The sequence below is a fragment of the Acomys russatus genome, chromosome 29, assembly GCF_903995435.1.
Source record: "Acomys russatus chromosome 29, mAcoRus1.1, whole genome shotgun sequence".
Lineage (NCBI taxonomy): Eukaryota > Metazoa > Chordata > Mammalia > Rodentia > Muridae > Acomys > Acomys russatus.
Genome location: NC_067165.1, coordinates 1,331,522 through 1,346,911, shown reverse-complemented (window position 1 = coordinate 1,346,911; position 15,390 = coordinate 1,331,522). Strand labels below are relative to the sequence as shown.

Genomic DNA, 15,390 nt, shown 5'->3' with positions numbered 1-15,390 from the left:
GTAAACGCAGCCTTATGCTGTAACTAATGAACAGCAGTGCTGGGAGACAGTAGCTCTTAATTTAAACAAAGCTCTATTTCTACAGCTTACTTTCTCTTTCCATAGTAAGTGGCTTTTCTTGACCCACTGGGCAAAGCCAGGAGCAGAACACAGTGCAGGACTCACAGCCCTTCACTATGGTGACTCGCTGGACAAAATCCAACAACACACGCATGTTGCAATACATGACTTACTGACATGAAATATTTTAGCTCAATCACAAATTAAGCTCCTCATAGTCATCTAGAGATCTCATGGCAGAGAAACTATGACATAACTTATCAATCAATGGGATATTATGCAGCCAATAAGAACAATATTTTGGAAACTATCTCAAGATTTTGTGTAGAAAATAATAATAATAATAATAATAATAATAATAATAATACATATTAAATAATCCAATCCTAATAACTTTCTCAAGTAAAGACTATCTTGTGTAGAAGAAGAAACCAAGATATAGGGAGGTTAAATAACTTGAAAATTTTCACCTAAATGTAGAGATGTGAGGATTTGAACTCGAGAAGTCATTCTTAGAATCCATTTTTTTTAACAAAGTAGAAATTGCTTAGAATAGTGGTGATAATCAGATTAGTAGAGAAAGATCATGTGTGCACACACATATACATGTATGTGTGCACAGGTATGCATATACATATATATTTGTCATTTGACATAAAAATATATTTTGACCAGGAAGTGATTAAAAGCTACACTTTATTGAGCATGTACTTAGTGTCTTAGGTTCTGTGCTGCATGTAGATTAGTTAGTATCTCATTTAATTTTCCTCACATGTTTATGCAGTAGGCATTTCTTTACCACTTTGCTAATATAGTCATTAGGAGTTAAGGAAGTTCAAATTGTCTGTCTCCAGAGACCAGATCCTACACCCAGTAAGTTGTAGCTATGGCTAGTATTTCATAACAGTGATTTTTTGGTGATTTCAACATTGCCTTTGTTCAAATTTTCAAGCAGTGGAACTTCGTTACTTAAAACCAGAGGGGAAAAAAATTTAAAGCATTGGGCAGACATGGGTGAGACAGGCCAGGGTGCTGCCAGGACTACCGTGTGGCTCTTGGCCTGAAGGATGCTCCCTGGCACAGGGCATTTAGGAGTACAGAGAGGATACAATCCAGGGCACTGCCTTGACATCTTGGAATCACACAGGAGTCCCTGAAGGCCCGGCAGTCACACGTACTGAACCTTTACTATGGACCCAGGGGTCTTCTAAATGCCTTGCGGAGTTTAAGTCCTGGGATTCTGAGAAGAACTGCATGTTATGTGCTGCCTCCGCTAAGGCCTGTAGTCCCCTCTGAGCGCTCACTCAGTCACAGGATGCTACCTGAGATGACATGTGCTCCTCACTGGGACAATCAAAATAAGCGAGGGAGTGTTCAGCCAAGGCACAGTCTTTAGTTTTTATATGAGGAAAGACCTAATAGAGAAGACGGCCTTGTGTCCACAGAGGAGGACATATAAGACTTGCTGGACTTTAACACTAGGCACCGAGACTGCAGAAGCACTGACACCTGCCTGACTCAGAATGGTCCTGCCAATCCTCAGAAGCCATATGAGCTAATTCCTGAAGCCCACACCTCACCCTCTGTCCTTCCATTCCCTGCTCCCTCCTTCCTTCAAGTGGTTTGGTCTTGTCTCTCTAAGTAAGTGGTCCTCAGCCTTCCTAATGCTGTGACCCTTTAATACCGTTCCTCATGTGCAGTGACCCCCATCCATAAAATTATTTTCGTTGCTACTTTATAACTGTGATTTTGCTCCTACTATGACTTGTAATGTAAATATCTGATATGCAAGGTATCTGACATGTGACCCTCAACAGGTCAAGACCTACAGGCTGAGAACCTATGTCCTCTGTATACTTTTTGACTGAATTCTTACAACTTTCCATGTGAAATGACCACAACCACAAGTTTCATTTCCCTAATGAGGAAATAGATCTGTTCTCTTCCCAAGGTCACAGACTGGAGGTTTAACCGAGGTCATCGTGGCTAAAGTCAGCTGTCTCCAGCATGCTATGTGGCCTTGGCAACTGAAAAAAATCTTCCCATGAGCAAGGAGAAGGGAACTCTGGCACTTAAAGAGGGCGCTTTTGTAGGGCCTTGAGCAATCAGCATCAACTTGGACTTTTACTCAAAAGGGAAGGGAAGAACGGTGTGTGTAAAGGAAGGAAAGTAACAAGGGGTTTTGGGGTGCTGAGACAGAGCAGTGAGAGAGAAAGACAGGCTGTGTGGGGAAGCCTTGCACAGCACATTTTAAAAATATATTTTATTAATTTATTCATATTACATCTCAATTGTTATCCCATCACTTGTATCCTCCCATTTCTCCCTCCCTCCCATTTTCCCCTTACTCCCCTCCCCTATGACTGTGACTGAGGGGGACTTCCTCTCCCTGTATATGCTCATAAGGTATCAAGTCTCTTCTTGGTAACCTGCTATCCTTCCTCTGAGTGCCACCAGGCCTCCCCATCCATGGGACATGGTCAAATATGGGGCACCAGAGTTCGTGTGAAAGTCAGACCCCACTCTGCTCTCAACTGTGGAGAATGACTTGTCCATTGGCTAGATCTAGGTAGGGGTTCGAAGTTTCCTGCATGTTTTGTCCTTGGCTGGTGCCATAGTTTGTGCCGGATACCTGGGCCCAGATCTGCCCATCTTAATGTTCTTCTTATAGATTCCTAGGACCCCCTGGATCCTTCTATTTCCCCATTCTCCCATGCTTCTCTCACCTAGAGACCCAATAGGATGTCCTCCCCTCTGACCCACTTTCCTGGTGAGTGAATATTTTCATGGGACATGCCCCTTGGGCTAGTGTCCAGATATAAGTGAGTATCTACCATTTGAGTCTTTCTGCTTCTGGGTTAACTCACTCATTATGATCATTTCCATTTGTCCACAAATTTTGGGAATTCCTTGTTTTTAATAGCTGAGTAGTATTCCATAGTGTATATGTACCACAGTTTCTTTATCCATTCTTCTACTGAGGGACATTTAGACTGTTTCCATGTTCTGGCTATTATGATAAGGCTGCTATGAACATGGTTGAGCAAATGTTCTTGCACAGCACATTTTATCTCACAAGCGAAGAAACCGATAAAAGGCAGATAAACTGTCTGATGTCTGATGGCCATGATGATGTAACACACTGGAGGCGACATGGCTAAGTCTGATCAGATGCCATAGTGGGAAGAGGGACCACCAGCTCTGAGACTTTATTGATGAGAGGATGAAGTGAGAAGTTAGGAACAGATCCAAACACTAGCACGAGTTACCTGGTATGTGCCCCCATCATCCACATTAGGGTTATGAGAATCTAAGAGATGCTTGAAGGTTACGGTCACCACACAAACACAAGTGCTTTCTTTCCCTGGAGCAGGGATTAGACCATTTATTTCTTGCCATCGTTGCGTAGTTAGTGCTGGGTAGTGCTGTGGACCACTTTTCATCTCCTTTTCAGTTACACACTGAGAGCATTTGTGATGTGGGAATGCACAGCTAGCTAGACCACCCGCATTCTGGTTTTGTTCACTCTACTTTTACTTCAGAAAACTGTCCGTCATCAGGGGACAGGTGCGGGGGGAGGGCGGGGAATGACACAAAGTGATAAGCTATGTACCAGCTCCCGCCAACTCACACAAGGACCCTACTATGTCAAGATAGTTGCTGAAGCCAGAGGGTGAATGGCGGCTGAGATTGATTAACGATGCCAGCCATAGTCAGAAAAGGAGCGGCACATAGTGTGGATGTGGAGAATAAAGGATGATAGAAGATGCTAATAAATTAAAAGTAGGTATGGAGAAGAAAGAAGGGTGCAAGGGCTGTCTGCAGAGGGGGTGCAGCAACCCTCGGCATGATAGGAACAGTGGCAAGAAGCAAGGTTAAGCCTCTGAAAAATGAAAGGGTAAGCATTCCAGCAGAGAGAGCCCTGCGAAAATAGTGATTGTGTCCCAACGTCTTTCAGATGTTTTCATCTTCATTATCTCACTGTGGTGAGGTGGAAGCCAACTCTGTTCCTGTCTCACACACGGGGAAGCTGAGGCCAGGCAGCTTCAGCACTCACTCAAGGTCACACAGCTGGTGGGGGCTTCGAGGCCTGTCCTCTTCACACTCACTGACAGCAGGTGCCTGAGCTCACAGACCGCTATAAATGGTCACATTGTAAGTGAACTCAGTAGAACGATGACCCTGGGGACACATTCATTTGTATGTCTTTTGGCAGTCACCCAACCACCCTCAGCACCTTTGAACGTGAAAGACACCATAGGTTCCCAGTCTTTGTCTAGCCACGGTTTTAGAATCATGACTAAAATGGGCTTTCATTTATCTTCCGGAGAGAAGAAAGACCCTTGGATAAGTTGCTGCATTTGGCGTTGGCTTCCTCAACTACAAAACCAGGGCTGGACCAGTTTAGTTAACCTTCAAATGATGGTGTGCACTATCATATGTTCAGGATAAAGGCCCAAGCTTTCACAAGATGCCAGTGAAAGCTGAGCTGTTCCTCTAAGAGAGAAAGGGGCTTTTGTTCATGGTGAGAAGCAGGTTTTATACGAAATGTTTTGTAGAATGTAAGCTGTGAAAGTTTAGAGTGCCCGGGAAGAGTGACACCAACCTGTGACCTTTGTCACCATAAAATTCAGGAAAGGCAACGAGTGCTGCTGAATGGAGCAAAGCCCACTGCTGAAGTGGTGGCTTTCTTCACGCTGATGGCTAATCCTGAGGATCAGAGCGAGGTGACGAAGCCAACTTTCTTAGTTGTGAGGAAATGCCACACCCACACCATGTCTTGACAGCCTGCTCCTTGCATGCCGGAGACCCAAATTCCCAGTCACACCATTAGATACAGTAAGGGCTCTCGACTGAGAGTCAAAGCCTAGCCAGGGATGCTCTGAATTGGTCTTCTTAGCTCATCACGCCTTCCCGTGGAGCCCCAGTTTCTTCCTGTTGGAAATCAGGATGGCAATACTTATCCTTTCTCCCACACAGAGAGGCTGTGGGATTGCAGTGTGTGTGAGAAGATAGTACCTCACTAGGCCCCATGCCAGACTCCAGGTTTCTAAAGACAGTGACTGCATCTGGCTTCCTTTTCCTGTCATTTTTAGTGTGAATATAATACCTGAGATGAAAGGAAAAGCTCCAAATGGATCTGGACAAACTTTGGGTTGTACCATTCACCAATGAATGAACAGCACTTTGAACAAGTTGTTTAGCAAAACGTGTATGCATCCAATACATAGTTTTTAACCATATGCTCATTTTTATTAATTGCTTTAAATATATATTTTCGTTAATTCTTGTAAAACTTAATACATGCATACAACGTGTTTTGATCATATATACTCTCCACTCCTTTCCTTCCTCATTTCACACCCATTCTGAAACTGTCCACCCCCTCACAGCATCATGTCCTCTTAAACAAAACCAAGAACCTTTTTTTATAACTCAATGAGTCCAAATCATGCTGTTCATACATACACAGATGTGAAGCCACTTACTGGAGCATGGTCAGCCTACCAGAGATTACACCGCTAAAGAAAAGCGACTCCCCTCCCCCTAGCAATTATCAGCTGTCAACAGCTCCTCAGACAGTGGTAGTGGCTCCTCTGCTCCTTCCCTCTTCCGTAAAGGCCTTCGGGACACTGCTGAAGGCTCATCCCTTGAGAAATGTTCTCGGTTCTGAATGAGCCTTATCATAGGTATAACACCTCATTGTTGGATGTGTTCAAGTTTAGTTTAGTTCAGCTCTGCGGATTAGGCAGGATGAACTAAGACAGGGCTATGACATCCATCCATCTACTTAAAAGTGTGGGAAGAATACATCCAAGAGGCACCATCATCAGGCTTTCGTTGTGTTGGCCTGATAATCCCAGCCTTCTAAGGATCCAACTGTCATAGGTATAGAATGCTGCCTGGCTTGATTTTGTGCAGGTCTTATACAGGTCATCTCAGTTAGTGTTTGATTGCTGCGAAGAGACACCATGAGCAGTGCAACTCTTATAAAATCAAACATTTACTTGGGGACTTACAGTTTCAGAGGGTCAGTCCATTATCATTATGACAGGGGGCAAACGCAGCACGCGAGGATCAAGGTCAGTAGCTGAGAGCTACATCCTGATCCACAGGTGACAAGAGGGAGACTGGACCTGGTATGGGCTTTTTGAAATCCCGAAACCCACTCCCAATGAAACACTTTCTCCAGGACCACATTTCCTCTAACAAGGACACACTTTCTAATCTTTCTAATCCTTTCAGACTCCCTGATGACTAAGCATTCAAATATATGAGCCTATAAAGGCCATTCTTAATTAAGCCACCACAACAGGCAAGGACAGCTGTGTGAGTCTGTCAGTGTGTTTGTTTTGTCATGTAAGGAAGACATAGTTTTGTTCTGGTACTCCTTAACCTCTGGTTCTTACAACCTTTTTGCCTCCTCTTTGTGAAGTTCCTTGATCTTTAAGGAGATCAAGAAGATCATTATAGATGTCTCATTTATGGCGTTATCCTCCAGGCACTTATTCTCGGTATTTTTTTGTCTGCTGTTTGTTTGGTTTCTGGTCCTTCAAGACAGAGTTTTTCTATGTAGCCTTGGCTGTTCCAGACTCATTTTGTAGAGTAGGCTGGCCTCAAATTCACAGCGATAGCCCGCCTCTGCCTCCCCAAGGGCTAGCATTACAGGCATGTGCCACCACACCCAGCTATTCTCTGTATTTTTAATAGTCCAACACATCCTTTTTAATAGGTAAAGAAATAGTTCTAGGTTTTATAGGTGGCGAGGACATAGATGCTTCTGTAAGATGCAAAGCTAATCTGTGGCATGCGTACAGAACAACAGAAAATTGTTAAACAAGAAAGGAGAACGCAATGCATTTTGGTTTATTTTGTGCCGGCCGTATGTTTTGAGGTTGGGGAAAGAAGTCTAGCCCCCAAGTTCAGCCTTGCATAGAGAAAATGTGGGAGAATCCAACCATTCAGCAGAGGCCAATGGTTCTCAGAGCCGGGAGTTCTAGAGACGGGACAGATCAGTCAACTTATTTTGTTATGAGGAAACACAGCCTGGAATGTCAAGTAACTTCCTCGAAGCGTCTAGCCAAGTATCCCTTAGACTCACACTCAAGTCTTGCTCCTGGATCCACACTCCTTATATGCAAATGCCCAAAGTAAAAGAGTTCAGTGAACACACTGAACTCCTAAGATTGACACATTCTCCACTCAGAAATAATTTGGTACCTGACAAACCTCACAGTCTATGATGCCATCATTGCACACACAGACACACTGCTCAACTATACACTCACCCGTATTCATCTATTTATTTTAAATTAATTTCTAACTCAAACTCTTTAGCTTTTGAATCTGTCATATTCAGCCTTGATCTGAAAGTGGTTAAAAGGAAAAGGAACACAGGATGAAATGGTGGAGTGAAAGAATGGGGGAAATACGGAAGAAAAGGCAGAAATATCATGGAGGCACCCAATGTGTTCATAAAACTGACCGAATTTATTTGGATAGGTGTAGCACAATTTGTCTCTTTCCATTATGAATTCATTTTCTTTGAGTGAGCCACCAAAATAATTCAACTTCAAGTGCATATTCTCAGATGAATTATTTTTAGCACTTCATAGCACACTGTCTTATTTCCTAATTGTGTCATGAGAACATATGTTTGAAATTTTATTTTTATATGTACCATGCCCAGTGTGTAGTTATCATAGCTATTAATTTATATCCAGTTTCGCTCACTCATTCAGTGAATAAATATATTAGGCCTCTATTAAGTAAGAAGGCTACAGAAGTGAACGTGGTTGACCAGATGTCTGTCTTTAAAGTGCTTACCTCCAAGCCTTTCTGCTCTGAGGACTCAGTGGCCGAAGGTGTGTGCTTGGGATTTGGGGATAGCAAGAACAAGATGGAAAACCTGTTGTGGAGTGATGATTTTACAGAAGTCATTAGAGAACTGGTAAATGTACAAGCTATGAAGAATGATTTTTTTTTCTCAAAGCAAGAGCTTGGATGGAGGGAAAATCCTAAATACTAGGAGGCATGTAGTATGATTATCCATGTTAGTGAAACATCAGACGAGCCTGAAGAAGATAGGAGGCCCTAGCATGCAACCCATGTAGACTGAAATAGAAATGGAAATGGCAGGAAAATTTAAACAAGAAAGTAGCATGACATAAGGTGGTTAAATATAGATGCTCCGTGTCTCTCTAATATCCTATAGTGCCAGTGAACTGATATTCAGACCCCAAGAATGGAGCCTCATCCCTCCTCCGTCTATAGTACTTCTCCCACAGATGTCCCATTGGTGAGTGAGCTAGGCTGCACCCACTGCAGTATGCATGTGCAATGCACAGACAGGCTAGTCCAATGCCTCTGTCCACACCTGTTTTCTCCCCAGGGGTCCTGCCCTCAGCATGCTTCCCGTCCCTTTCTCTCTATGACTGCTGCCTCATAAAGCTAATGTTTCCTTAGGCTCCTAAGACACACATGCTAAAATGCACCACAACCCATTAAATCTTTTCTCCAACTCCTTTCTAGTAATTTTAGTAAAAACTCTTCCATCCTTCATTCCATTTTTGAGTTTATGTGAATGGCCTTATCATTGGATGATGGTTCCTATGATATATGGAATTAAGAAAAGGTGAGCCACAAGAACGAAACTGAAAATGGAATGAGACAAGGTAAGCCACAAGAATGGACCTGAAAATTAAAACTGAACAGGATTGAAAAATACAGTATTATCACAAGTCTGTAAAGCTTCTTATGTAAACTAATTTCTGGAGATGCCTTTAAAATTTGTCTCTGGCTCCTCGTTTTCTTCTAATTAAGTTTTTGTTGTTAATAATTGACTTCGATAAGCCATGTGGGAAGACTAACAGCAATATGCAAAAGCAATACTTGAAATTAAAAACACATTTGATGCCATCACTCTCTTGTGCTGCACCAGTGGATAGCTGCTGGGCTCACGGCACGTGATTAGTATTCAGTCTAAAGTTAGGTTAGCCCCCTCTGATGGACCAGAGTATGACCACACACTCTTTCCAGAGGCTTGAACTGGATGGGACCTAAAGCATCTAAATAGTCTCCTCCCAACTCGCACTTGAAGATGGAGAGAAATTACGTAAATGACAGAGGGCATATCTGAGTCTCAGGTGCACACTTTGATTTATTAAAGTAACTTCACCATTTAAGGGAAGGGACTCAGTAGCGGCTGCAACTCTCTCTCCAAAGCCCCCGAGCTAGCTATAAAATGAGCACTCCCGTTCAAAATGCTTTGTTCCTTCTTTTTAAAAAAAATCACATCAAAGAATTTTCCAAACAGAAAATTCTATTTCTAGAGTTCACAGGTTTATTGCAACAACAGATGTTCAGTTAATCTCAAATTGGACAAAGTCACCTAAGCCATCATTTGGGGGCATAAAAAGTACTAATAAGGGATCTTCTAAGAGTCACAGTTTAAAGAAAGAGAAACAGAACATGTAGCTATAGAAACAAAGGCTTGTTTTCTGGTGTGGCTAATTTGCCTGCTCTGATACAAAGTCAAAAAGAAAAAAGTTCTTAGAGGCTAAAAATCATGAATTTTCTAAAATTTTTTAATTAATTTATTCCACTACATCTCAATGGTTATCCCACCCCTTGTATCCTTCCATTCCCTCCTCCCTCCCATTTTCCCCTTACTCCCTAATTTTATTTCATTTTTTTTCCTGCCACAATGTATTATTTATAATTTTTTAAATTTGGAAAAAGTATTATGAAGTTAGTATATCTCAAATGCACTGATGCAGACATTCTTGTAAGGGCAAATAAAGTAAAATTTATTAGTCACCTTGAGTTGCAATTAAATCCTTAAAAATGTTCTTTTTCCATTCCAAAACCATTATACTATGATGAATTCATTGGCACCAGGAAACTGTTTCGTTTTGGGGGTTTTGCTTTTCGAGACAGGGTTTCTCTGTGTAGCCTTGGCTGTCCTGGACTTGTTTTGTAGACTAGGCCGGACTCGAACTCACAGAAATCTGCCCGCCTCTGCCTCCTGAGCACTGGGATTAAAGGTGTGTAGCACCAATGCTGGGCTGAAACTGATATTTTGAATATAGCTCCTAAGAGCCTGAGGATGGGATTCCAAACACAGAGAACCAAGTGGTTCTGCATGAGACAAGAAGAGGCAGGTGAATCATTGTGAGTTCAAGGCCAGCCTGGTCTACAAAACAAGTCCAGGACAGCCAAGGCTACACAGAGAAACTCTGTGTCGAAGAAACTAAACTAAAAGAAAAGAAACAGAGCACCAACTGGTTCTGCATGGGACAATTAACACACTTACCAGTCAGCCTCACAGGGGGAATAGATTCTTTAAAAAAAAAAAAAACCCTAGCTTACATTCTGTTATCTTAGGGGATACCATGTAAGATTGTCAATACTAATAATCTATCTAAGAATATCCCTTGATCCCCTGCCTTAAGAGCACCGACGGCGTCTTAGCATCACCAATGCGCAGCCCCATAGCAATAGCTGCCATTGCCTGCCACCTTCACTTCCACACTACATCTGAATAGCATCATGTAGCTCTTCTCAGAAAAAGAACCAACTCAGTACCAACCACTGTCAAAAAATATAGAATTCAGGAATCAGCAACCAAGCCTCTTAAGAGATACTGCATTCACAAGAGCAACTCAAAGAGAGCTATGGGGCCACACATGGCTGGCCATCTCTGGATGGCGCCTCCCATAGTACTGGAACAAGACGGAGATGGTACCATTCCTCATCTAAGACCAGGCCTTCCAAATGGTGGTGGTTGAGTGAAACCTATACCCTGTTCTGTACAAACAAGACCTGAATCTGAACCATGAGCCATTCAGCTAAATATGCATTTTACTCCCACAAAGTAGACGAGGGGTAGAAAAGTTGTACTGCCGTGCTTTCTCAAAGCAGCAGACAGAAACACCACAGCGATAGAACAGTGTGCATGCATGACGCATGCACACACAGAAGCATGAACTACAACCTCTCTAGAACTGTGTTTATGGGCATGACTGCACATGCATGTGTGATCATGTGTATGTGGCCTACAGGAACTGGCTGAGGACAGACTAACTGTGTAGGCTTACTGGTGCAGTTTCATAGCACACACTGGTATTTGAGCAGTGAGCTGCCGTAGCAGCATTTTGGGCACCTTTTGGGGTTTCCTCACCCTCCCAAGGTTACTGTGGTACCCGCAACAGCCTGGCATTCTATAGGGGGCGAGTTCAGTGGACATAACTGCTGTATCACATCTTCAGAATACGGGCAACTTAGAGCAGGAATGCCAGAATGTACTATCAGAAAATAGGCACAGACATTGCCAAAACGAAAGCAAACAAAAACCCTGGCAATTTAGTTGGAAGGCCACTGATAGGCAAATAGCGCTCTGGCTGAGGCTCTTACCTGTTTTTCCCAAGGTCACTGAACAATTAATAGGAAACCACTTACATAGGAATCACAAGTTAAGAAAACATGAATTTCCCATGGAACTTGAAAGGCGGGGGGCGGGGGCACACCTGTGTAAATCATCACTGCAAAGGTTCGTCAGAGGCAACTGTACCCACAGTGTCACCTCGGATCCCTACTGGTGCGAAGGGAGCATCCCCCATTAGATAAATTGGGCAAGCTAGCCACCTCGCTACTTTAGCTCAACACCAGTCTTTGTTAGAGTACCCATTTCAGCTTCTGTGGCTCAGATAAGCTTATCTCAGGGCTTTGAGCTGACGTTCTGGATGGCAGGACAGACCTGATTACCAGGAGAACCGCTAATGAGCGTCAAGAAGCACTTGCACCTCCAAAGAACTCACGGGACCGTTTAAGTTCAGAAGCAAAAGGAAAGGGCCTCACGTTTCCCATGGAAGGTTAGAGCTGAGTATATGCAGATACATTTTTAAACAAATTGTGTGGAAAATTTAGCTGAAAATAGAGTACACTTCTATAGATGATTTTTTTTCTGATGGAGATAAGTCATATGGGCTTTGAATTGAAAAGTGCGTAAGTTATACTTTCTGTTTGTCTTGCCTGATATCTCAAAGATTAAATTCATTTGGGATTAACTAAAACTAATTTAATCTTAGAGTCTTAACAATCTTACTTAGCTCTCTGAACACAAGACCAGGCTCTAAACAAAATGATACCCTGCCTCATTTTAAGCCTATTTCCCCAAATCTGTAAGCTTCTACCCCAGATTTTTTCTCTCCCTCAAATATCACACTAATGATGTTTGACATGATGGCAGAGAGAGAGAGAGAGAGAGAGAGAGAGAGAGAGAGAGAGAGAGAGAGAGAGAGAGAGAGAGAGAGAGAGAGAGAGAGAGAGACAGAGAGAGAGAGAGAGAGAGAGAGAGAGAGAGAGAGAGAGAGAGAGAGAGAGATTTTCATTCCTGCCAAACGACTACAGGCTACACTGCAGGTTTGGTTGAAACCATCTTCCTTTTATTCTAGTTTGGTAAATTTCTAAGGTCCCCTGACCATTGACAACTGGTAGAGCAGACCTTGGCTTAAAAGGCAGCCTCTCTGCCATTTCCATGGCTGCTTTGAGACCCATTATGCACTATGATTCTCCATTATAAAATCTAACCTGAATACAAAATTTCTGCCTGTCATCTTAGGAAGGGCCAGGAGGTTTGCACCATCCTGTAATGTGAAAACAGAAAACCAAAGCCAGCACTGGGCTGACTGCTTCTCCCCTGACCAATTTGTTGCTTTTCTGAGGCCATGTAGGCTGTCACACTCCCTTAGGCTGGAAAGGGCAAGTTAGGAGAATCACATGTAGTTTCAATAGCATTTCCCAGGGGAAGTCCCTCATCACATTTAATATTAAATGCAATAAGATGATCAGCAACTAATCATTTGATGGCTAACTAAGAGCCATTTCCTTTCTAAACTGGTATGATCCTGATTGAGGAGCCAAGAGGCCCCGGTATTTTTCTTAGATCTTTCTTTCTGCTACAGTGACAGTCCCCATAAAACTCCAGTTTATGAACCTAATTTGTTGCACCCCTCACTCCAATATTAAAATACAAACCCCAGAGATCAAAATATCTTTTAAGATATGTAAGCTGTCCACTGAAAACGACAGTGTGGATATAACTCTATCTGTGACCTCTCCCGTCTAATGCCAATTTCTGAAAATATCTTTCTATTGCAAAGATTTAACCAAGGTGCTTTCACGAACCTACAAAAAACAAAAAACAAACAAAACAAAACCTTATCTTCTCCCCCAACTTGTTTGTTCTGTGAGCTTCTTCTTAGCTGTCTCAGCTTTCTGCAAATGCTTAGGCTTTTCTCTTTCCACGGAGCTGTGGAGGTTCTGAGCTTAGGCAGAAACCCTGTGGTTGGTTCCATTAGCCTAAGCCCTGGCCGGTTGCAAGCAAGCTGCAGTATCTGCTTGCAAAAATCCTGAGCCAGGTTCTAGACACAGACACCGAGACACCAGCTGCACGCATTCTTCCATACTGGTCTATCCAAATCTTGCCCGGAGCCAGCCAACCACAGCAGAGGGAATCCTACCTTCCATCATGGTGGCAGAATTGCATTCCTTAATTTCCAAGGAGTCAGAAAAAACACAGGAGGGTACGCTTCCAGGTCCCAGCTAAATCCTTGCGATGCAGCTGCTGAGGTCTGTTCTGCTTGCTGCCAAGCCAAAGGAGATAAGTGTTAACCCGAACGACAGGCCATGGATGCTGCTGGTGCTGCTTCACCTACAGGCTCCCAGGAAGATGCTGAGAGAGAAAGGCAGAGGAACAGCAAGCCGGCGAGCTGCACCGCCTGCGCTGCCTTGGCCAATCCCTTCAGCTCTGGACCGCGTCACATGGTAGCCAGCCTGCATCTCCTGACACAATACCCCCGGAGAGCGCACGGAACCCATTTCCCGTCCCCATTGCTCGCCACCCCCACCGCCTCCCGCTCCTCTCCAAACACACAGCCCCTTCCCCACCTGGTGACGCACTTCCCCCGCCCCTCCTCGTGGTCCTAGCAAGCCTATTGCGGATCCAGGTCTGAGCCACCGTGAGTGGGGACACCAGCGAGAAAGGAGCCCAGGAGGTGAAATGCTCAGTGGATATTTTTTTTTCCGTTTTTCTCTCTTTTATTTATTTATTTTTAAAGAAAATTCTTCTCAGAAATTTCAGGTCTTGGCAACACACATTCCAACCTTACTTTGACCTAAAGGAATTTCAAATGTCAGAGCCAGGCCTCTGCGCACATCTGTCATCTGTAGCTGGCTCTCGCTCTCTGTCTCCCTGTCTCTATCTCCTCCTTCCGCCCCCTCCCCAGCCCCCCTCCCCGTCTCTCCATCTATGTGTCTCTGTCTCTGTGTGTCTCTCCCTCTCATTCACGAGAGAAAAATCAATTCGCTGACGTCACATCATAAACAACCATCCCCCAAAGGATGATGCAGAAAAAAAAAAAAAAATTCACCCCAGCTGCCTTGAAAGGAAGCAGGAAATTAATTGCGCATGACATGCCCAAGGGCTGGGAACTGTCATTAAAACAAAGAAACAAAAGAACCCACCCGATCCGGGTTCTGAAATCAACCCGGCGATGCTCCAGCTCATTTCTGGGGCGAGAGGCGGGAGAAGGGGCTGAAGGCAGGAGCCTAAGCCTGGGTCACCGCAGGCAGGCGTGCGCCGCCTTCTCCCACGCACTCTCTTTAGCCGCGACCCCGGCCGCGGGTCCCGCCGCCTACGCGTCCTCCTGCCAAGCTGGGCCACCGCCGCCGCCCCAGGTGGGGAGCCTCTCTCGCAGCCTTGGCTACAGCTGCCAACTGCAGCCCCTGCTACTTGGCATGTTTTGCTCCACTCGCCTCCTGAGATCTTGGGTCGCCCGGGAGCCCAGCGGTTTACCCTAAGGGATATCCAGGAGGAGGCAATCTTTCCAGGTTGCACTGGAGGAATGGGCGGAGCTCTCAGGCCTCCCGCCCCATGGTCTGGTTGAGTTGAGGGTCTGTCACCTGAGTGCACTCAAGAGACCTAAGAGTCCTTCAAAGGGACTGTCAGGCCTCCTGTCCTGCGATCCTGTTTTTAACCAGGCCAGAAAGTCAAGGGGGGGGGGGGGGGATAAGTAAGTAAATAAATAAACAGAAACTATTTGAGGAAACCTCTGAGAGGAGAGGGATGGAAGATGAAGGGAGGCGCAAGGCTAGAGAAAGATCCCTTTAAAATGAGGAAGAATAGCAGAATCTGGGCTAAAACCCCCTTATTGAAGGTCAGGTCAGAGTCTCTAACAATGGTGCTGATTATTTATAACACCATCACTTAATATTACCCAGATCCCGACATAGTCCAGCCCTTTCCTCCGGGGGTGGAGTGGGGGTGGA

At 44.2% G+C, this 15,390-nt stretch overlaps 1 protein-coding gene across 14 annotated transcripts in view; it reads right to left on the bottom strand.

Annotated features, from left to right (window-relative positions):
- Sgip1 (SH3GL interacting endocytic adaptor 1) overlaps positions 1-13,929 on the bottom strand; it is a 197,780-nt gene extending 183,851 nt beyond the window's left edge. For 6 of the 14 annotated variants that reach the window (XM_051170991.1, XM_051170977.1, XM_051170980.1 and 3 more), the window contains exon 1: positions 13,584-13,929. In XM_051170991.1, coding sequence (XP_051026948.1) covers positions 13,584-13,593 — 10 coding nt within the window. In that variant the 5' untranslated portion in view covers positions 13,594-13,929. The remainder of the gene's footprint in view (positions 1-13,583) is intronic. The other 8 variants (XM_051170986.1, XM_051170982.1, XM_051170983.1 and 5 more) reach the window with 3 other exon arrangements.
- Positions 13,930-15,390: the final 1,461 nt, after the last annotated feature.